Raw genomic sequence first — 21,530 nt, forward strand, 5'->3', positions numbered from 1 at the left:
CGTCCCTGGATCTTTTGCTCTCGCCTCCCTCCATCTGGACTCGTCTCTTTAACCTCGATAACCCACATTTTACCTCCCTCCATCATGTCTAACCTCCCATGTACGTTGTCTATACTCCCATCCGCGACCTGGCCATTTTGACTGACTTGTTGGCGCCACACAGATGCTGCGGATGCGGAAAGGTCTGTTGTCCTCCGCTGACGATCCCCCGTCTACTCCGAACTCCAGGAACTGATTTGTTGGTTTGAGTCTAGTCCGCTGAAGCCCGCAGAGCTGCAGGTGCTTCGGGCACAGTACGAGAAGGAAGGCGACTATGTCGGCATCCAAACGAAATTTAACTATGCATGGGTATGATTGCCGACTCCCTGCGGTGGCCTAGCCTGGTGGTCCCTGATTCCAAAGAAAAAAAACATCTGTACTGACCAGCTCTCTCCGCACCTTGCGGAGAACTGCTTTTATAGGGTCTGATCAAGTCGAATGTCCGGACCGACCAGCAAGAAGGTGTCCGCCTGTTGTCCGAGATCTTCCGTGGGGCCCCAGAGCGCCGACGAGAGTGCCTATACTACCTCGCCTTGGGCAACTACAAGCTGGGCAACTATGGCGAGGCCCGCCGATACAACGACTTGTTGCTGGAGAAGGAGCCGGCCAACTTGCAAGCGGCCAGTCTGGGCTCTCTCATCGACGATAAGGTGGCCAAGGAAGGCTTGATGGGGATTGCGATCGTGGGTGGCTTAGCCGTGGCCGCGGGGGTGGTGGGCAGTCTGATTGTCAAGGGAGCCAGAAGACGGTGAGCTTTGCAAGTTGGCGATTGGCGCGGTCTGCATGCCTGCAAGGGCTGTACACAGCCCGGGGGGTGCGTCGTGGGCCCTCTTTTTAAGCGGTCTTCATGATACTTTCAACTGTAATTATGTTCATGTGGGAGCTCTTTTTTTTAGGCCTGCTTGATGTCTTAGCATTTTCGATGGCGTTTACTTGACTTGGCTCTCTACATATTTTATCCTGTCTCTACTTCTTTTTCCTTCTCCAGACTATACATTGTGTCTCGACGCCTGAGATGGATAGGCGACCGGCGACCAGCTACATAGCTCTTATTTAAGCTCTAGCGATGGACATCGTGCATAAAACGAATTCATTGTTTCGCATATATGTCTGGAATATTTTTTTCAATCTGGCTTAGTTGTCTTCTATGTATTAATGCTCTTGGGAGTTCCTTTTAAAGGGTCTTTGGCTTCTTTCTAGATTGTTCTTTCCGCGCTTCTCCTTGCCACTTTGCATCACCAAACCCCCGAAACGTCTCACTGGCGAAGAAACGGCGCTGCCTGATGCTCCTGCATGGGCTATTTTTACTTATCCAGTTGATCGACAGTTCTTGAAAAAAAATAATAAGAAGAAATAGTGAGTTTCATATGGACCTCCTCTTGGCCGTGTCGCTTGTTTCATAAGTTGATCGTATAGTTCAGGCAACTGGAGGCGCCGACGTCATCCTCTTAGAACTACTAGTCGCATTGAACACGTCAAATTTCGCTTCATTTTGCCTCTATCGCTTGGTTTTTCCTGTCCATCTCCGTTCTTGCTTTTGAGCTGGATTGATCGACCGAGGCAACTGCAGAGACGCGCAGGCTTTCTCGTTTGTCTCTGCCCCGCGCCTGATAAGACCATGACTCGTGACTCCCGGCGACTTAAACTCCAACGACTCACCATCCTTTGTTTGCCTTCTTTTGTCACTCTCCCTTCGTCTCCACTCACTTTTCTTTATTTTGCGACTTGTCTGGCCTCTCCGCGCCAGCTCCTGGCTTAAAATGGCCGACAACGGCGATCGTGTCATGTGTCATGCTTGCGGCGGAGTTTGGTTGCTAGAAACCGGAGAAGACGGACATGATACCAACCTAAGGTGCCCACATTGCGAATCCGATGCCACTGAGATCGTAAGTGATCAACAATCTTTGCTTTTTTCCTCCTCCTTTCCTATTTCCTTTTCACCTTCCACTCTAACCCTCGTCTTCTCTGAAGATTGAAATCCCCCCGAAACCCCTCCGCCAGAACTCGAAGCAGAACCGCATTCGCCGCCAGTGAATCCGTGGGCGGATCATAATCCTTGGGCTCACGAAGAAACAATGCCACCGCGGACGTCCGGCTGGACGGAGGCCGGGGCCCCTGGATACTCTCACCGTTCGTACCGGTCCCCCGATGGCCGCTTCACGTTCAGCACTACCACGATTGGTGGCAGTTACTCGTCGCGCCATGAGGGCCAGCTAGACCAGCTGCCAGCGGTGATGCAGAGCATCGGTGCTTTATTTCAAGGCCTTTCGGGAACGTATGATCATCACCAGACGCAGCGGGGCCCAGGGATGGAAATGCCCCCTCACTCTCATGCAGCGGGCATGCGAGAGCCGGATGTCATGCATGATCGATTCCAAGCTCATCACGAACGTGCCAGACGCCACGAAGAGTATTTCTTCCGCGACCCAGATGGTCCGCAGCATATGGAATCTCCTGGGCCAAACCTAGTCGAGTGAGTGATCGAACTTCCCCTCTCTATTATTGCATCTGGCACCGTCCAGCATGTAGCTAATTCGACCTTCTCTTCACCGCAGCTTTCTCGAGGCCCTCCGAGGAAATCCCAGAATTGCCACCAGGGAGGGCGCAGCCAACCCTTTCGCAATGCTCTCAGCTCTAATGAACGTGGACCGCAATGGCGATGCTGTGTACTCCCAGGAAGAGCTCGATCGGGTGATATCGCAATTGATCGACCATACCCAACAAGGCACGGCTCCACCACCGGCTACTGATACTGCAATTCGCTCGCTACCCACGAAGAAAATGACTCGGGAGATGATGGGATCGGACGGTACGGCGGAGTGCTCGATTTGCATGGATCCCGTGGAACTCAATACCGAGGTGACTGTCCTGCCTTGCACTCACTGGTTCCATTTCGACTGCATCAAAGCGTGGCTGAACCAGCACAACACTTGTCCACACTGCCGACGGAGCATCGATGCGACTGGCGTGTAAGTTGAATCGTGGCTATGTCATAGTGGCTATGATGATCTGCCAACCGAGACCCCCTTCGGCTGACAACATTGTGTAGCACAAGCCCCGGCGAAGGCACCAGCGAGAACCCGGTCATTATCCCAGACAGTCCCGAATCATCTTCATCCCCGAGACTACGTCGTCGCTCATCTCCAATCACCTCGCGAAGCATCCGTAGCGCTCGGTCTTCCATGTCGAGATCCAGTCGCACTTCACCTTCCCCGGAGATGGGTGAGTCCGGCACACGACGGGGAAGTAGCGGCGAAAGCTCTCGTGGAGGAATAACGGGCTGGGTCTGGAGCCGGTTTGGTGGTGGCAGCAGCTGATATGATTAAGATATGACGACGAGTACGATATGCAGCGTTCGGGTTTTCTATTTTCTTTTTTTTTTGGGAACATCGACATCCTTGTCTCTGGTTGGTGACACGGTCATTCCCCGGCTTTGGTTTTTTTGGTCCGCCTCCTATTTCATACCCCTTGTTTTCTAGCCAACTCCTTCTTCACTTTTCACTCGGGCGGGTTCTTTATGTGTTCGGGCTGGCCCTCACATTTCCTTTCTACATCTGTACTTATTCCTTTGTTCTTTTCGTCACGTTACCCTTTTCTATGGAATCTTAGAGACGAATGACACATACTCGAGCATATTTCCCACCGCTATTATAAAATAGTGTTCTACAATCGACCGTAGAAGACTCTATTGAACCTTCGTATACTGGGATACGTAGGACCTTGATCACCACTGACGATACATCATGAATGTATTATGAAATAGCACCAATCATTAATCATACCTCATATCCAGTAGAGACACCCCGAACCGTCACCTATCTTCACTAGCTACTTCCAACCTTAACAATCTTCCCCGACTCAACCTCGTAAATATACCCAGTAATAGGCACATCCAGCACCAACGGACTCTCTTTAAGAACCCGAATATCATCAAGCACACTCTGCTCCAAATCACCGAAAGGCAAGAACGCAATATGATCCGCATCCTGCTTAAGTTCCGATCGAATTTTGCCCCGGATCACCTCATCAGTGAAAGTGAGCATACCACAATCAGTCTGTAGGTCGACATGAGTTAGTCTGGATATATTTGGCGAAAGTAAGCAATCTACAGTACGTACATGGTGCACGATAACAATCTCCCGAGTACCGAGAAGTTGCTGCGAGATGACGATGCTACGAAGTGCATCGCTCGCTCGCCCGCCTGCATTGCGAATAACATGGGCATCGCCCTCTTCGAGACCGAGGGCTCGAGCCGTGTCTAGATAGATTAGTGTCTCCATGATAAATTAAACAACGCGTGAACCATTGCTAGGGGACTCACCGAGGCGCGCATCCATGCAAGCTACTATAGCAACCTTTCTAATAGGATAATATAGGTTAACCACATATCTTCGTTTGAGGGTTTACTTTCATACCTCTGCGGTGGCAGTGCCAGATCCCCTTTAGTAAAGGAGGAGGCATATTTATCGTTAGAAGCTTCGAACTCGGCTGCGACGGACATGGTGGAGATAAGTCGTTTAATCGCTTTACAGTCAGGTTAATTTAGAGGGACCTTGGGGACAGGGAACAGGATATAAAGAGGTGGGACTTCCCCCGCATTCGGGTGTTCGTGATGAGATGATGTGATCTTGGGTTAGCTTGACTGTTGATGGCGTGATGGAGCCAATTCATCTATAAGCCAATCGAGAGACATGGCTATCGTTTGAGTTCATGCTACTTTGTTCTGTTGATTGTAAGTATCCGCCTTGAGATTGTCAATGACCATGTGAAAGTATTGACAAGATATTAAGGGCTTAGTGGAGAGATGGTGGGGAGGAACCCTTGGCCCAGAGGATTCAATTTAAGGACAAAAGGCTAATGGTTCGAAACCAACTGCTTCAGCATCGATTGACCATCCTCGCTACGAAATGAATACAGTATTAAGAGATTATTACAATATTAATTGAATGCCAGCTATACTTTTGCCTGGCGGTTTGCAGCTTTAGTACTCCTTCCGGGCAACCTTGTCACACATCTCACGAAGAATACCACCCAGCCATTCAAAATCACTCTTCTCCAAAAAGATCTGAGCACTCAGTCGCGTCCACAACCACGGCCCATGACGGAAGACCGGCACAAACGTATCATGCTTCTCCATGAGTGTCGTCTGAATCCATCCAAATACGCGAGGAGCTTCCTTGGACGTGACAGTCACAGGTGCCCCAGGAACAGTAGATCCATCATCAGAAACGCCAATAGGCAGACGGACCGTCGTCATCGCACACTGGCGCATATTGCTCGTCTCACCCGGCTTCAGATCTGGTTCTTGCATGACATCTGTTCCCAGGATAGCGGCAACCGCATCGGCGGCTTCGTTGGCGAGCTTGATACAGTATGAAATAATGGCGTCTTCGCCGCCGCAGACTTCCTGGCGGAACTTAAGTGCGGCGGGAACGCAGATATATGCGGAGTCATCACTGGTTGCGACGAATTCGAAAAGTTCTTCGAAAGGTGTCTTTGTCTTGACTGCGTTTGCGTCCTGAAGGACTGAAGCGATGGTGGAAGGTGAGTCCGCGCCGGGGATGAAGCCCCAGGAGGTAGGGAGTGTTGTGCGCATGAGATGTTGGTTGCGCTTGGGGACGTATAGAACTGCCGCGCTGCGAGGGGTGTATAGCCACCTAGATAGAGGGTTAGTTTTGTACTAGTTCTTATTCGAGTTGGGTGATTTCGTACTTGTGGCAATTTGAGACGAAAAAGTCAGGTTGCAGCTTGTCCATATCAAGATGGATATGTCCAATGCCGTGGGCTCCATCAATCACACTCAGAATCCCTTCTTCCCGACAGATAGCAGTGAACCGTTCGAACGGGAAGCGAACACCAGGATTGCTAACGATGGCATCGAAAACAGCGGCACGAACAGTGAGACCGTCGGCGCGCGTCTTTTGAACAACGTCTCGGAATCGTTGTTCGAGTTCACTCTCCGCAATGGGGAATTGGAATGGCACTTTGCGAGTCTGGAGAGCAGAATGTTCCTGCAGTGAGACGAGACCCTTCTCCACGGCACCGTAGACAGGCTCAAAGTAGACGACGACCTCACCAGCTTGGAAGTTGAGGTTGTACAAGACAGTTGCAACGCCGGTAGTAGCGTTTTTGACGAACACACATTCGTCCTTGGCCGCATTGAGGATCTTCGCGACGCCTCCACGCGCTTCGTCTAGAAGCTTCGTATGTTGGACCCGGATATATGGATCAGGTCGGAGATCGGCGAGATCTAGGAAGGCGCGCTGAGCGTCGCGGACAGCTGCTGGATGTGCGCCAAAGGAACCTGGTGGTTGAGTGTTAGCTTGGCAGGGGACCCGCGACGTCTGAATGGCCGATGTATACCATGATTGAGATTTTTATAAGATGGGTCGAAGAGCCATTGCTTAAGCATCGGCTTGCCGAAAGGAGTTTGGAGGGAACCCATTATGCCAAAGACACGATTGATTGCTGGAAAAGAAATTGGAAAAGTAAAATGCTAATGGGTTTGTAGTGCGTCTCAACGAAATTGTAGCAACGCAAGTATAGATAACTATAGACTCTCAGTGACACAATGACTCAGTTAATGGGGTTGTTGCAGCTGTATAAGAACTCTCGTGAGGGGTATGAAACTCCATGACATGCCGAGTTTGAGTCACTTTCATCCGCGGAACCAATCAACGAGTTGGATTTTAATCTTCAGATCCACAAAGTGCCACGCGAAGGGCGCGGAGTCCGAAACCCCGCCGGATCGTACGTAAAGCATCTTTAAAATTTAAAACATTGATTAACATTAAGCTAGTTTAAGCTGTCAGCCAAGTTTAAATAGATCTGATAGATATTTCACTCAAATAGTATAATATTAAGTTGTTCCATTGGCAAAATATCTTGATGTGTCTGGCCTAACTCTTGATAACCCGAAATCCTTCTATACTTCATCCGCGTTCCCGCCAAGGGCTGCAGCCTGCACGGAAGCCGACGATAACCGCACAAAGGACAAGGCTGGGTTGATATTCAAGGACCAATTTTTGAAGCTTTAAGCAACCTTGCAAACAGCGGTGAATGGAACTGCCATTGAATAAGCCACTCGAGGGAAGTAGAAATAGGGGCGCCGTCGTCGGTCTTTGCGGCTTCTGGATACAAACTCTAGCTATCCCCGGACAACGGAGGGCCTGCGCTCGAGGGGGGGGGACAAAGCTTGATAAATAGTCTAGAATCATCTGAATAAAAGCTCATTCAAGGAGCCTCTAGTTGCTGAAAATAGCCTTTGGATAAATCATTCTACCACTGAATAACCACCATGCTTCGTCAAACGACAGACTTTCTCGTCCGCACTATCGGCCTCGTGCTGATCTCAAGCGCGTACTTTTGGCAATTCAACGCCCTAAAAGGTCCGGAAACATCTCCAATTGAATGAAATCCATATTATGCTCACTACTGTGTCTGTCTAGTCATCGACCTCTTTGGTATCGCCAATCCCAATGTCGATAAGGCAGTGCTAGGCCCTGCGATTGGTTGCAGAAACGCGGCGGCTGGTATTATGCTTCTCGTTCTCAGTCTTAAGGGACATCGCCAGCTTGCTGGAGTCTTTCTCTTTGTTTGGGTCACTCTTGTTGGTCCCGAGGATATCTTTCTTTGCATACAGGATGGTACTAGTTGGACGACCCATGCGGTGAACTTGGCTATTGGTTGGACCTTGTCGGTGCTTTCGTGGTGCGCTTGAAGGACTGATTAATGGATATTGGAGTTGGAAATAGGACTATCCTGCAATTTGAAAAGTTTTGTGGCATTGGAGTTTGGAGAATGGTGACACTTTCGAGCGCACAGAAACTCGCAAGACAGAGTTGAGAAAAATAAAAGAACATGTATTTCCATTTCGCCTTTCCTTAACTCCATGATGATCCTTTGCCCAAATTTGCCGCCTCATGCAATGTAAGAGGAGATTATATCTATAGAAAATTATTATAATTATATATGGATCACGGTATTTCGCATACGGCATCGAAAGCCCAAGGATCCTCCGAGGTCGCAAGGCGTAGGGCGTTCTCAACATCACGCTTCCGGAATGCCGGCCCACGACCAACGCAGATAGGGCCAAGAGAGAGGACTAAAACAAAGTCAGTAAGAATATCCGGCAATAGATGAAAATGGCTGATGATCACTCACATCTAACGAAGCTCGCCACGTTGAGCTGCGGGGATGCATTGAACCGAGGACTGGACAGCGGCGAGCTAGTATCTTGGAGACGGATGCCCCTCTCCTGTAGAAGCCTTTGCACTCCACTCGCATCCAGCCATTCCTCCGCACCGGATTCAATAACGATCTGCCACGTTCTGGATGAAAGCGCGAGTTGCTCGGCCGAGTAGCTATTTCTCCTTGAATGTAGAGGGCTGAGAACTTTGGTCTTCAACTCAATACTATCCCCGATCTCATCATGCATGGCGGTGTAGAATCCAGAAATTAAGCGATTGCGTTCCGGGATAGTTAATGGTTTTCCGAAGATTGCTTGAATCCTTGGATCGTCGGTTGCCGAGCTAGTCAATAGGCGGTATCCATTTTCGCAGCATTGTCGGACAAGACGGTGTGAGAGTGTCCAGCGCCCTTGCTTCGTGAGACTATTAGGCGATATGGTTGCTGGGAAATTCAGTGGAGGGATAGGAGCCGATGTGAATGGGATACTCGGGGACGATAAGACGATGCCGAAAGGTAGAAGTGCTTGTTCTTGGTAGGGTGGTGTGGGAGGTAATTGTTGTGAGATTGGCCATTGGTTCAAGATCTCGGACGAAGGTTGGAAAGTTTCATCGATCATCGGCAATGAATCAAGTTGTGTGATAAGAGGATCGTAATCTAGATTTAGTTCTTGGGGAGTGCTGAGGTTGCGAGGTGTCACTGGCGATGCTTCTATTGGGGTCGCTTGTTCGGGCTCGTCGCAGCCACTTTTGGCGAGCGACACGCATTGCTGTGTGATTTTCTGGAGCGCAGATGTGACACGGGGATTATTTTGGAGGATTTGCGCCTCGAAGAGAAGATTACTGAATGAAAGGAACGACTCGCTGAGCTCTTCGATGCCAGATTCGAGTTCCTGTACGCGAGATTGCAGATTGGTGATTGTAGTTTCCTTTCGCTTGCGATAAGCTTGCTGCGCGACGCGAAGCTGCTTGCGACGTCTCTGGATTCATGGAGTCAGGCATTTGTTTGCGATGTAGTTAGTTGTTGATGGAGTACCCACTTCTGGAACTTGCTGATCGTCCGTCACAGTTCGTGGACGGCCTCTCTTGCGGGGCGCGGGCGCATCAGTCTTTGCTTCGACCATCGTGTAGTTTTTTGCTTCCTGGGGACTCTCTAGCTATTTAGAAGCCTTGCAGTGATGTAATGGATGGTCTGAGAAACGACGAGGGTGTTGCAGCGGCGGTTTATTCATCGGAGTCGGGGGCGTCGGAGTGTTGAATAATCGAAAAATCAGCGGGGGGTTCCCACGGCTCGCCATCCGAATTCCGCCTGCCAGAAAAATCAGCATCATAGAGATTTGTATTACCAAGCAACCTGCTAGTGTCTTCCAATTCAACAAGATTACGTTGTTATAATAGTTGAAACATTTTTATGGACATGGCAGACAAGGAGAGATGGTCCTACTTAGCTTAAAGTACTACGAAGCCTTGGTGGAGCTCGTAGTATGGTGGGGTGGGTACTTTTTTGTAATGCTGGCTCGATACAGTGGTTACCACTGCGGCCAAATTTTTGTTATTTTTGAAATATGTTTGATATACAAATATATTAATTACATTTAGGAGGATATTTTAATCTCACTTTAAAATTTTCTCAGACTAGTTTCCAAGGGATTTGGTGAGATTCGACGTAGCATTTGTCAAGTATGAGCATCGTGGGTTGTTTGTAAGGTGACGAAACGGGCGATTCAAAGTGTTCCTCTACTTCGTATAAGAACCCTCGGGTTCCAGCGATAACTTTTCGCTATGGAAAAAAAAGGGTATGATCTATGGATAAAAGTCAGACGTCCCAGAATGAAAGAAAATGAAATCTCTATCGACAATTTCTAAACACAAAGATTGAGAACATAACAGCTTATAGCTTGAAGCACCCCGTCACTCATATACAATTTTCCCGTCTCATCACACGTCGTTGGTTTCTTTTGATCCGCATCTCTCTACAAGAACCAGATAGGGTTGGTCAGACCAAGCGCAGAATCGTCAGTGACGTTCCGGACCTCCACTCTCACAAACTTGAGGCCAGCAGGGAGCTGGTGGCGGAGGGCCTGGCCATCCGTGATAGTGGTGTTATAGAAGTAACCCTTATCAGAGATGAAGCAAGCCTTTTGGCCACTCATACCCTCAACGGTAAGGAAAGCCTGGGCACCAGCAGAGCTCCCGTGAACCTTGTCACCAATCTGAGCAACGTTGTTCTGCACATTGACGTTGAACGACATCGACTTTCCAGGGCCCTCGACGATATAAGCGCGGGCATTCTTGACAGCAGCGACAATGGCAGATTGCTTGCGACCGCGAGCGTTGACAACGGTGGTGGGGACACCGTTCATGGAAGGTGGAGAATGAGAGTCACTACCACCAATGGCAGCAGTGTACTTTCCAGCAACGAGGAGCTCGTGCCACTTCTGGATAGACTGTTGATCGGTAGAATCAAAGTTGGCATTCCAGACTTCGATAGCATCGTTGTGGTCCCAGTCATCGAAGCCCCAGTTGCACGCCGGGCAGGCGGCGAACGGGTGGTTGACGGAAACGAAGCCACCGGCGCGGTGAACTTGCTTAGTAGCATCGACGAAGCCGGCGACGTCCTGGTAACGCCAATCGATGAGCTGCTCACGGTCGAGACCGGCAGCTTGCCAATGGCCGTGGCGGGTAGTAACCTCGATGGCGCGGCAGATCAAGAGATCCGGGGCAAAGGCCTGCTGGTAAGCGCCGATGATGTTGTTGCTAGTATCGGTGTTGTGGTCGGAGAAGAAGATGAAGTTGAGGTTTTGAGCCACGGCATGTTGGATTTGCTCATCCGGTGTATATTTGCCATCAGAATAGACCGTGTGCATGTGGAAGTCACCCCGCAGCCATTCCTGCTGTTCAAACTGACCGATGGTATCAAAGTCGACCTGGGCAAAAGTGGGAGAGAAGTAAGTGTCGACGGGGTCGAAGCCCATGACAATCTGCAATTGCCAGTCGATTCCCGCGGGAACAGAGTTGTAGGGACCCAGAACGACGTTCCAGGTACCGGGCTCGATGGCACCGGGGTTATAGCCAGGAGTGGCCCAGGTGGGAGTGATGGTGAAGTTATTGCGGAAACCGCCAGACCATCCGCGAGATCCGAAGTTGTCGTTGACACCATTCATCAGCTGGTATCCACGCTGGTCGAAAACACCCAGGTCCAGGGCGTTACCCTGGCCCTTGAGGGAGTAGTTCTGCAGGACATAGACCGAGGTGGTCTCGGGCTCCACTTGGAACGGAACATAGACGAAGGACATGACCTGGGAGGCATCGATATGGCCGGTCAAATTGAGGGTGACGGGAGCCCGAGCAGAGACACCAGCCACAAAGGCGGCCATCAAGGGAAGAATCGTAGTTGCCTTCATCTTTGATGGGGTTCTCGCACAGAAGCAACATGGAATGCTAGAGTCGAGACGTCTCTAGTTGTGAAGGGAGAGATCATCCATTCTTATAGGCGTACATGAATCTGGATTATCTTGGCAATGAGATATAAACGAGTGTAAATATACCTAAACATTGTTGATTAATTGATTATCATAGTAGATGTTACCCTGTCGTATCCCACGTGGGTGGTCAGTCGTTGGTTGCCCAGATATGACCCTGCCGATCGCAATTACAAATTTACCCGGTTCTACCGAGCGTTGAAGGTGCCAAAGATATAAAAAGAGGTTCAGGATCTCTAAAATTCCTTAAGAAGGTCTTCAAGCTCGGGGTGATACTCATCTTATCACCGATGGCCATGTTGTTGTCCACGGTGGGAAGACCCAATACTAGTACTCGATATTGACGAGGGTCTCTTAGGATAGGATCAAAACATTGCAAACTGATTCTGATATCCTGATGCCCACCGGTCCCAAAAAGGAAGGCACATAGACAGTCAAGAAGGTGGCTTGCCTTCTTTACCATCATGTCCATGGACCAGGTTCCTCGGGCAGGGTGCATTGTCAATGCATTCCCCGCAATGGCAATCGGGGTATATGACCGGAAGGGTGCTTCCCTGTTTTGTCTAGGCCACCATAAATATCATGAGCGATCCGAGCCCTGGCATTTTGACATGATCACGATCACGATCACAGGGTTTCTTAGCCACTGCTTCGGCCCACGTGGGGGGTTTCTGCATGTCGGGTTTTATCACGTTAAGCTTTTCTGGTTCACCTGTTAGAATTCCCGAATCTCCGGGATTTGGGCTCCACTATTGGACCTTTCAACATTCTAGAAAACTATAGCCAGCGATTGAGTCCAAGGTAAAGGCAACGCCTAAACTGGTAGTTATCTTCCTTGAATGATGGTGCCTGTTGCTTATACTTAAATCACTGCGTGTGTGGCGGCCAGGGTAAACTTAAACTGCCATTGCCTTTACTGGCCAACCCATCGGATCGACAATTCACCGCACGTAGCAAGACCAACAAGCCACAACACATAAGGAATTAGGCGGATAAACTGGGGCAGCCTGACAGAATACTGTGTTTGCTTCAGAATGGATGGAGCCTAGCACGTGGATAACTATAGAATAAAAGCGTGGCAAGGAGTATCATTACTCGATCGGCGATGGCTCACAAAGCCAATTTCTGCGCACGGCCTACTATTTATTAGACGTGCATAGCCCAGATTTCAACAAGGAAAGATCTTTGATAGACATCCAATTCATTCTCTTTGATTATCTTAACTATCGGATCTCGATCACTCCCTCTCTTTCTCTCTTTGTCACAATGAAGTTCACTAATAGCCTCGTCTTCTCGGGGCTCCTCGCCTCTGCATCGGCTGTGCCGATTGCTACAGGGCCATCTGGAAAGTGGTTTGACCGTATGTTGAAGCACTGCTATCAATTTATGCGAGTTCAATACTAACACGTATGCTAGGCTTCGTGGTTATTGTTATGGAGAACACCAACAAGGCCACTGCTCTTGCTGACCCTTACTATCGCCAGCTGGCCGACTCTGGTGTTCTGTTGAACGGTTACCAGGGTAAGACTGGATAGCCCATACATCCCAATTGTTTTTGAAGTTTGATGCTCATCATGACTAGGTACCACCCACCCTTCCCAGCCTAACTACATTACTATGATCGCTAGTACCACTGCTGCTGGTGTCTTTGATGACGGCGATCACAACACCACCCAGAACAGCTTGGTCGACATCTTCGAGCCTGCTGGTATCTCGTGGAAGGCGTACCAGGAGGGTTACTACCCTCTGGATGGTGGTGCTTGCAACCCTATTCACCAGAACAAGACTTCTGGCTACGTCCGGTGAGTCCTCTGCTTGCTCAAAGTAGACCTACTCGAATATGAGATCTCCTTGCTAATAACCCCATCAGCAAGCACAACCCATTCATGTCCTTTGACAACATTCGCGAGAACATTTCTCGTTGCCAGAATATTGTTAACGCCCAGGAGCACTTCGCTGCTGACGTTGCCAAGGGCAAGTATGCTCCCCAGTACATGTTCTACACTCCCACTTTGGCCAACGATGCCCACGACACCAACGTCACCTACACCGAGACCGACCTGAAGTACCTCATCAACACTATGATGGGCAACGAGCAGTTTATGAAGAACACTCTTATCCTTGTTACCTTTGACGAGAACGGTAAGGCCTTGCATTCTGTTATTTTGCCATAAACGGCATGCTGATTCTATTCAAGATGTCTACTCTCCCGACTCTTACGGTACCTCGAACGATGTCTACTCCGTTCTCCTCGGCAAAGACGTCCTGAGCTGCACTGGCTGCATTGATCAGCAGTTCTACAACCGTTAGTCTCTCGTAGATCATCCCATCTATGTGTTCGCGTGCTAACCTTTTCAACAGACTTCACCCAGCTCACCACCCTCGAGCAAAACTGGAACCTGACTAACATTCCCAACCCTGATGGTGATGGTGCCATGTGGGACTCGTGGATGCTTCCTTTCTCCAAGCTGAAGGCCAAGCACCACTAGAGGGTTGTCTGTGGAAATAGATGTAAATTAGTAACAGAGACATGTATACTTACTTAGGAGTCGTATAATCAATGCTGTCATGGCTTCGCGGGGACAGGTTTCTCTGCAATTATTCTTCATTTTCAATAGTACTTGTTACTTGCTTAGATAGGGGTTTTAATCAATCATTTTGAAGTTGTATGACGGACTGCATACAGACCCTCACCAAGTACTCAATATCTTCAAGCTCCAACTCTTTACTTAGTCTTCGCTGCTACCCTGGCACTCTTCCTCCTCGTACTAACCTCACCATCACCCTCATCCACTTTAGTCTTACGCTTCCCCGAAGAAATTGTCGAATCCCCCGGTACCCTCCCCTCCGCCAACATCTTCACCAGCGCCTCAATCCTCTGCTTCCTCGCACTCGGCGAAGCAGTCTCAACCCTCCACAAAACCGCATACCGCTCACTCCTCTTCAACCCCTCAAAAACCACCCCCGCCCCATCAACCTTCTCCAAAGCCACCCTAAAGTCCTCCGGGACACTCATACTAGCCGGCCCCGCATAAGCCCGCTCCCACCGTCCATCAGCCTTCGCAGCATCCACAGCCGCCAACCCAGCCGGCCGCATTCGCCCAGCGCTCACCAGCCGCGCAACCGTCGCCACGTTCTTCTGGGACCAGATACTTTTCGCGCGGCGCGGCGTGTATCGGACTAGCCACCAGTTTTCGTCGAGGGTGTTTGCGCGGCCGTCGATCCAGCCGAAGCAGAGGGCTGTTTCGACTGCTTCGGGGGCGGTGATGGATTGGATGCCGGAGGCCTTTTTGGCGAGTTTGAGGTAGAAGCCTGGGGTTGTGGTGTGGGATTTTTCGAGGAAGGTTTCTAGGGCTTTGGGGGTGGGGAAGGAGTAGGTTGGGAGGTCTGTTGGGGGTGGTTTGGGGGGCATTGGGAGGGATGAAGGGGATGTGGGGGATAGGTGGATTGATATTGATGAGAGGGTGTTTAGGATGTGAGTTGATTGGGAGGGGTTTATGGAGGAGAGGTAGATTGGTGAGATCAAGATGCGTGGGAGGTTGGATTTAGAGAGGTTCATGGCGAAGTCTGCTGTGGCTTGTGCTCTGGCTGGTGTTCTCCGCGCCGAGATATTGGTATCTCTGCGGTCAGCATTAGAACGGAAAAGGCAACCCAAGTCTGAACTTAATATTCTCAATTTTACGACTTGGTTTCGTTCCTACGAGGTTTACACAAGCAAGTCGAATACATGCACAAAATACATTTCAAATGCTGCTAATAAGTATGTTGGTACAGACAGAAGCAGATCAACCGCACAAAACCGGTAGATACCTCCACGCCCATCAACTTGGTCTTGACCAAAAAAAAAACAAATCCTAGCATCTAGATGAAATCTTCTCCAAGATACTCGATACCATAATCGGACAAATACAAGATACGTTTACCGCTTGCCCTTCTTGCGGGGAGCAACCACCTTGAACGCGGCGTTGCTGGCTTCCTCCTCTCGCTGCTGAGAGGCGACGGTGCTGGCAGCAGAGCCCTTCTTGGCAACCTCAGACCAGCCACCACCGCTCTTCTGCTCAGCGAAAGCGCTGGGAGAGACCGGGTCGACAACGCCCTTGTCGGCAAGCTTACGACGGCGAATGAACTCATCCGCGAAGCGACGGCCGTCTAGAGTCTGGGAGTTGGCGTAGACGGAATCGGAGATGATCTCGGCTTCGGCAGGGAGGAAGAGAAGCTGCTGAACAAAGTCATCAACATTGATGTTGCTGTTCAAACCCTTACCAAGGGCCAGCTTCGCCCATTTGGTGAACTCCTCGACGGCCCGGTTAGGGTTGGACTGCGGTACGCTACCAACGGTCGTGCGAGTAGCAACGACGGGACGGGGCTTGGCGATGGTGGGAGCAATAGGGACGGTTCCGCTGGTAGAGCGAGGGCCGAGAGGCGCGGCGGGAGGAGCCTTAGCCTTGCCACCGGCACCAACGGTGGTCCAAGCACCAGAAGTAGTAGCAGCAACGGTAGCAGAAGCGGCAGGGGCCGGGGCCTTGCTAGCAAGGTCGGCATAACGCTTAGCGACAGAAGCGGGAGGGCTGGGAGTGGCCGTCTGAGCGGCAGCGGCAGCGGCAGAAGCCAAACGCTGCTTACGAGCCTCCTCTTCCTTCTGAATCTGGGCAAGAGTCTTCTTGGTCGCGGTGTTGGTCTGGACGGGCTGGCTCTTGGTGTTCCAGGGAGAACCGGCGGAGGAGGGAGTAGCGGGTGATCCAGCACTGGCCCAGTTGGCCGACGAGGGAAGGCCGGGAACGACTTGGGCTTGAGCCTGGCTGAGACGCTCCTGCTCGGCAAGGAGCTGGGCACGACGAGCGGCCGCAGCAACCTCTTCCCGCTGGGCAGCAGTGCGGGCCTCTGCCTCCTGGATCTCCTTCAAAGAAGGACCCTTAGGCACCTCGTGAGTATCCTTGGCCCATGGCGCAAGGGAAGTGGGGGCAGCATCAACAGGAGTTTGAGTCTGGGAGCGAGAGCCAGCAGCCAAAGACTCGGCCACGTTCTGGCGGTTGCGTTGAGCAGCAGGGGCAGGCAGAGGAGAGGCGGAAGGAGGTGGAGGGAAGGGCTGAGGCATAGCATGATCAATCTTGGAGCCCCAGGCAGATTCGGGGACAGCCTGGTTCTGTTGCTCCTGCTCCTGTTCCTGCTGCTGCTGCTGTTGACGCTGAGCAGAAGCAGCCTTGTGAACCTGTTGAGACAGGGTAAGAGCGGGCTCCGAAGCGACGGGCTCTTCTTCATCGACAACTTCAGTTGCCAAGGACTCCACCTCGTGTTCCAGAGCAGCAGCAGGGTGCGTAGGGAGTCCTTCAGCGGTGCGCATACCAAGCTCTCCCTCCTGAGCCCTCAGGGCATGGAATTGGCGCAGGCGCTCCTCACGAGCCTCCTGGTCAAAGGGATCATTGGCGTTGGCCTTGTCGAACTCCTCCTGCTCCTGCTGCAGTTGAGCGCGATCCTGGAGCATAGATGCCACCTGCTGGGAGTGGAGGAAGCTGTCCGGCTGGCGTGCAGAGAATGAGCCAGCGGCGCCGAATGCAAATGGATCCTGACGACCGACATTCAAACGCTCAAGAAGTGCAGGTAGTTGATCTTGGCCACCAAGCTCGGTTCCAAGCATTCCTGGGAGGACATTGGGCAGTCCGCCCTGTCGAAGGGAGGGGGCAGCATCGAAGAAACCGGGCATACCCTGAGATTGCTGCTGTCCTTGGATAGGAGCTTGGATCGGAGAAGGCTGGTAGGCAGCGGGAGAGGTGATGCTTCCGAAGCTAGGCTGGCTGTGCAGACTATGAGCACTGGATTGGTGCTGAAGCTGAGGCTGAAGAGAAGGAGGAGCGCCAGGAACCTGCATCTGCTTCATGATAGCCTGCTGCTGAGCAAGATGTTCTTTCTGGCGGGCCATCAGATACTGCTCCTCCTGCTTCCGCCGCTCGAGCGCATTTTGCTGCTCGGCGGTCAGGGTGGTACCAAAGCTGGGGAAGCTGCCGGGGAACGGAGGCTGAGCCGAGCCCTGGTTGGTGTTCTGCCACTGGCCGGGGGCAGGCTCGGGGCCATGAGGGATGCCGATTTGGGGCACAAGGAAGGGCTCGCGCGAATTGCCAATACGACGAACCAGCTGAGCCAGTGGCTCAAACTCTCCATCCTCCAGTTTCTTGATTTGCAAGTCGGGGCTGAAGAATCCAGCCTTGAACCAGTCGTGCATCTCTAGACCAGTCCACGGGCCTTGGATGTTACCCTGTGGATCGCGGTAGATCCAGCGCATCCGATCCGGCATGACCATGGTTCGTTGTTGAGCAGCAGAGATAGAGCCACCAGGAGTAGGGGCCTGAGTTGGGTCGTGGGTGAAGTTAGCAGGGATAGAGCCGACGGCAGAGACAGGGGTCTGGGAAGCAGAGTTCGAGCCAGGCTTGCTTGCTTGTCCAGCCCTCTCGGCCTGCTGAGCATCACCCTGATCCAACCCTACGGAGTCTGAACGGCCTTGCTCCTCTGCCATTCCAGAGAAGAGTGCGCCGAGCTTGCTCGAGCGACCGATGCTAGCGGTGCCCGAGAGGCCGGCGTGCGGGCTGAAGAGACCACCACCTCCAAGCGTGGCCAGACTAGGGGACTGCAACCCGCCCATTGAGCCAAAGATAGGATCGCCGAAACCACCTGCGAACGCTGAGCGTTCACGGGTTGGTGTGCCGAGGGCATCGCTAGACGGCCATCCAGACGGGCCACCGAGACCCGAAAGACCGCCCAGGCCACCGAGGCCAGAGAAGTTTCGGTTCGCATTGACGCTGGAGTTTTGGCTGCGGTCAATGGCGGGAAGATCCATGCCCGAACCAACCCGTCTCATCGATCCGAATGGGTTAGAGGGATCACGCAGACCACTAAGGCCAGGGTGCTGCGGGTGCTGGATATCCGAGCCATCGGTGTCGACATCCTCCGCATCTGCCACAGTCCGATCGCCGTGGGGACTTTGGTAAGGGTTGGTGTTGGTCGGGCTGGTAGGCTCATGTCCCTGGAGCAGGCTAGGGGTCGGGTTCCGGGAATTCTCTTGACTCTGCATCAACTCACGGAAACCAGGAATGCTCGAGGTCATGCCAAAGGCGCCGAATCCAAGATCAGCCTGAGACGGAGCTTCCACGTCTTGGGATCCGCCAAGAGCAGCGCTGCCACTGCGAGGCTCGTCAAACGGATTGGTCTCGCTTCGGCTGGCGCGGGTTTTGACGGCGTCGCCCCAGGGTGACTGCGAGCGCTTGTCGCTATCTTCTTCGGCGAGTCGCTCGAGGTTGCCCATGGACTTGTCCTTTGCAGAACCTGCCATATCCTCCGCACCCTCCTTGGAGAGTAGGTCCTTGAACCTGCTCTCTCCACGAAGGCTACCAAACCCAGCTTTCTTCTCCGTGGTGGGAGTCTGCGCGGTGTTCGAGCCCAGCGAGAAGGCACCAAAGGCACCCATCGGGGAGAAGTTGGCATTGTGTGAAGCCGATGCAGAGCCCCAGGGCGAGCTAGGTCCACCGATGGCCGTGTTCAAAGGGTTGGTGGAGCTGCGCTTCAGACTACCAAAGGGAGAGGCGGCTTCGACGGCACCTTCCTTTGGCTTGTCATCCTTGGCATTCGGTTCGCGGAAATCGGTCTTGCGACGGAGAAGAGCCGGAGGAGGAGTAGAGGTATTTGCTTCGTCGCGGAAGAAACGAGTGTTGGTTCCAGTGGGTGACATGGGATTGCCCACAGAGTCCCCAGTCTCACGGCGGCGGGCGCCCGGGCGGGCAGCGTTAGGGGAAGAGGTGTTGTAGTTATTGATATGGCCCTGAGTGTAGGAGATCGACGACTTGCGACCTGCAGTACCTGTACCTGCATTCTCCTTTGCTGCATTTGTGGGTGGCGGCTTGAGAGGGGAATTGACCGAGGCGGAGAACAACTACACAGAGAACCCAATGTTTTAGCAATTCGAAACCAAGCGCACAGGTTGCAATCTCAACTCGCGCTCAAGATGAAACATACCTCTTTTTCACCATCGGACATATCAGTCAGACCCAAGGGCTCGGCCTGGCCGCCATGATCCCAACACACCTCAGGGCCTGCGGAGGTCTTGTGGTCATCCCGCTTCCCCCACGCCCCATTCGCGGGAGTTGAGACAGTGTGAGGGTCCCAGTCAGCCACAAAGTAGTCCTCCACATGCTTGCTCAAGGAGCCAGTCTCCCGTTGCGCCTTATACAGTTCTAGGAGTTGCTCCTTGGAGTATCTGGCATCGCCGTTGCGCAGCGCACTAGACAAGGTATTTGAGCTCAGGTGAGGAGGGACATAGGCCCCGGAGGCAGTAGGTGTCGAGGCGGAAGCAAGTTGGCTACTGTCGCGAGTGTGCGAAGGGTTAGTAGCCACCGAGGGGCGCCGGAAGGTCTGCGTAGCTCCGTTCATGCGGGATCGCGACCTACGGGAAAGTGGTTCAATGTTAGCATTGAATTCTCACACTTGCGACTCATTGGGTAGCGACGAGGCAGCGAGTTGAACCCCAAACAGTGTAGGTAAGATGACTCGGGTGCTCGGTTCAGGGTGGACAGGGCTTGTCTTTGAGAGCATACCATTCTCCACCAGTGCTTCCATCCCCTCTCCGACTGGCATCCTGGGTGTTGCCAGCGGCGGCCGAAGCAAAACTCGAAGGAAGTGGTGTAGGCATTATGGGAACAAGGTTGAACAGGACGGATCGAGATCGTCCACAAAACAACCGGAGTTGAGAGAGAGTGAGAGTTTGTCGCGAGACTTTGAAAGTGGCGGAAGTGCGAGATGTGTGATGCGAACGGAGATGGGAACGCAAAACACGAGGAGGCCTGGAAAGGTTGGGTGGGGTGGATGAGGTAGCAGAACGCTAGTCAAATCGAAGAGCTCGAGGTGGTGAGGGAGGAGGTAAGCTGTTGTGTATGTAGAAGAATGCGAGAGACTAAAAAGGTCACGACAAGAAAGAAGAGATCGAAACTCGATTTCGCTTGGGTTTCTCCAGAGCAAAAATGGAATTAGCGGGTTGTGGCAATAGGCGCGCCGAGGCGAAAATACGGTGTATTGGATACGGAGGTCGCGTGTGAACTACTAGTATTTTCCTACGTGAGGGGATAAAATACATGGTAATCAGAAAACCAAAATGACCCCTGCCACACTCCCAGCAGAGTCCACCGAGTGGTGACTACACACACATCACCCACACACCACACATCATTACTCCCAGGAACCTCCTCTTTAGACCAGCTAGATTATGATAAATGAGGAATTAACTGGAAGATGCTTTCAATCTCAGTGGGTTGATCTATATTCTAACGATATTTACCATGATTTCGCCCATTTTCCTCCCTCAAACCCCAACCTCAAAAAAGCTCTAAACGATGATGTCGACTGGCATCTATGAATCCGATGGCTTGGTTCCAGCAAAGCTGTGGGCGTGGCACTACCTATGATACACGTCTACCCAGCTAAGCCCACACCCTGTCTGTCATTGGAGGCCACGAGTGCTTTCAAACGGTTAAAGTTGGCTTGATTGGTCTTATTTTGGACGTGTCGTGCTGCCTCTTGTTCCTTTGAGCCTTTGAATGCTGTTCGCCCTTGCTGCACGCCGATGATACGTTGGTTGCAACGCACAACCACAGCAATATTAAAAGAATTAAGGAATGATCCCCCCCCCGTCAAACAATCAAACAGACATGGAGGAGGGGAGGGATACGTGCATATTCGCTTTCGCTTTATCCCTTTCTCCTCCTCCTCTGTCCCCCAGCCACCACCCGCCCCGGATGCTGCATTCGATTCTTTGTTTAGCATAGGATCCCATTGAATCTGAATC

At 51.8% G+C, this 21,530-nt stretch overlaps 10 protein-coding genes across 10 annotated transcripts; 4 read left to right on the top strand and 6 right to left on the bottom strand.

Annotated features, from left to right (window-relative positions):
* Positions 1-84: 84 nt before the first annotated feature.
* On the top strand, positions 85-791 carry N7496_002925 (mitochondrial fission 1 protein; the record flags this gene model as incomplete). Its single annotated transcript, XM_056695856.1, has 4 exons — positions 85-100; positions 164-182; positions 255-348; positions 462-791. The coding sequence occupies 4 exons, from the start codon at positions 85-87 to the stop codon at positions 789-791; spliced, it is 459 nt and encodes a 152-aa protein (XP_056558068.1).
* A 1,008-nt stretch (positions 792-1,799) lies between these two features.
* Positions 1,800-2,073, top strand: N7496_002926 (uncharacterized protein; the record flags this gene model as incomplete). Its single annotated transcript, XM_056695857.1, has 2 exons — positions 1,800-1,925; positions 2,011-2,073. 2 exons carry the CDS (start codon positions 1,800-1,802, stop codon positions 2,071-2,073), a joined length of 189 nt encoding a protein of 62 aa, XP_056558069.1.
* A 41-nt stretch (positions 2,074-2,114) lies between these two features.
* N7496_002927 (uncharacterized protein) lies at positions 2,115-3,356 on the top strand (the record flags this gene model as incomplete). The annotated part of the gene is made up of 3 exons (XM_056695858.1): positions 2,115-2,512; positions 2,595-3,008; positions 3,089-3,356. 3 exons carry the CDS (start codon positions 2,115-2,117, stop codon positions 3,354-3,356), a joined length of 1,080 nt encoding a protein of 359 aa, XP_056558070.1.
* Positions 3,357-3,863: 507 nt separating this feature from the next.
* On the bottom strand, positions 3,864-4,319 carry N7496_002928 (beta-class carbonic anhydrase; the record flags this gene model as incomplete). Its single annotated transcript, XM_056695859.1, has 2 exons — positions 3,864-4,094; positions 4,158-4,319. The coding sequence occupies 2 exons, from the start codon at positions 4,317-4,319 to the stop codon at positions 3,864-3,866; spliced, it is 393 nt and encodes a 130-aa protein (XP_056558071.1).
* A 701-nt stretch (positions 4,320-5,020) lies between these two features.
* N7496_002929 (putative aminotransferase family protein (LolT)) lies at positions 5,021-6,484 on the bottom strand (the record flags this gene model as incomplete). The annotated part of the gene is made up of 3 exons (XM_056695860.1): positions 5,021-5,696; positions 5,752-6,343; positions 6,403-6,484. 3 exons carry the CDS (start codon positions 6,482-6,484, stop codon positions 5,021-5,023), a joined length of 1,350 nt encoding a protein of 449 aa, XP_056558072.1.
* Positions 6,485-8,015: 1,531 nt separating this feature from the next.
* On the bottom strand, positions 8,016-9,349 carry N7496_002930 (bZIP transcription factor; the record flags this gene model as incomplete). The annotated part of the gene is made up of 3 exons (XM_056695861.1): positions 8,016-8,143; positions 8,203-9,205; positions 9,266-9,349. 3 exons carry the CDS (start codon positions 9,347-9,349, stop codon positions 8,016-8,018), a joined length of 1,215 nt encoding a protein of 404 aa, XP_056558073.1.
* An 849-nt stretch (positions 9,350-10,198) lies between these two features.
* On the bottom strand, positions 10,199-11,629 carry N7496_002931 (PHP domain protein; the record flags this gene model as incomplete). The annotated part of the gene is made up of 1 exon (XM_056695862.1): positions 10,199-11,629. The coding sequence occupies one exon, from the start codon at positions 11,627-11,629 to the stop codon at positions 10,199-10,201; it is 1,431 nt and encodes a 476-aa protein (XP_056558074.1).
* Positions 11,630-12,973: 1,344 nt separating this feature from the next.
* Positions 12,974-14,196, top strand: N7496_002932 (uncharacterized protein; the record flags this gene model as incomplete). The annotated part of the gene is made up of 6 exons (XM_056695863.1): positions 12,974-13,067; positions 13,124-13,228; positions 13,290-13,509; positions 13,578-13,849; positions 13,905-14,012; positions 14,069-14,196. The coding sequence occupies 6 exons, from the start codon at positions 12,974-12,976 to the stop codon at positions 14,194-14,196; spliced, it is 927 nt and encodes a 308-aa protein (XP_056558075.1).
* A 236-nt stretch (positions 14,197-14,432) lies between these two features.
* Positions 14,433-15,119, bottom strand: N7496_002933 (YdeI/OmpD-associated family protein; the record flags this gene model as incomplete). The annotated part of the gene is made up of 1 exon (XM_056695864.1): positions 14,433-15,119. The coding sequence occupies one exon, from the start codon at positions 15,117-15,119 to the stop codon at positions 14,433-14,435; it is 687 nt and encodes a 228-aa protein (XP_056558076.1).
* Positions 15,120-15,626: 507 nt separating this feature from the next.
* On the bottom strand, positions 15,627-20,381 carry N7496_002934 (GYF domain-containing protein; the record flags this gene model as incomplete). The annotated part of the gene is made up of 3 exons (XM_056695865.1): positions 15,627-19,625; positions 19,709-20,135; positions 20,287-20,381. 3 exons carry the CDS (start codon positions 20,379-20,381, stop codon positions 15,627-15,629), a joined length of 4,521 nt encoding a protein of 1,506 aa, XP_056558077.1.
* Positions 20,382-21,530: the final 1,149 nt, after the last annotated feature.

Source organism: Penicillium cataractarum (assembly GCF_028827025.1).
Source record: "Penicillium cataractarum strain IBT 29864 chromosome Unknown utg000002l, whole genome shotgun sequence".
Taxonomy (NCBI): Eukaryota; Fungi; Ascomycota; class Eurotiomycetes; order Eurotiales; family Aspergillaceae; genus Penicillium; species Penicillium cataractarum.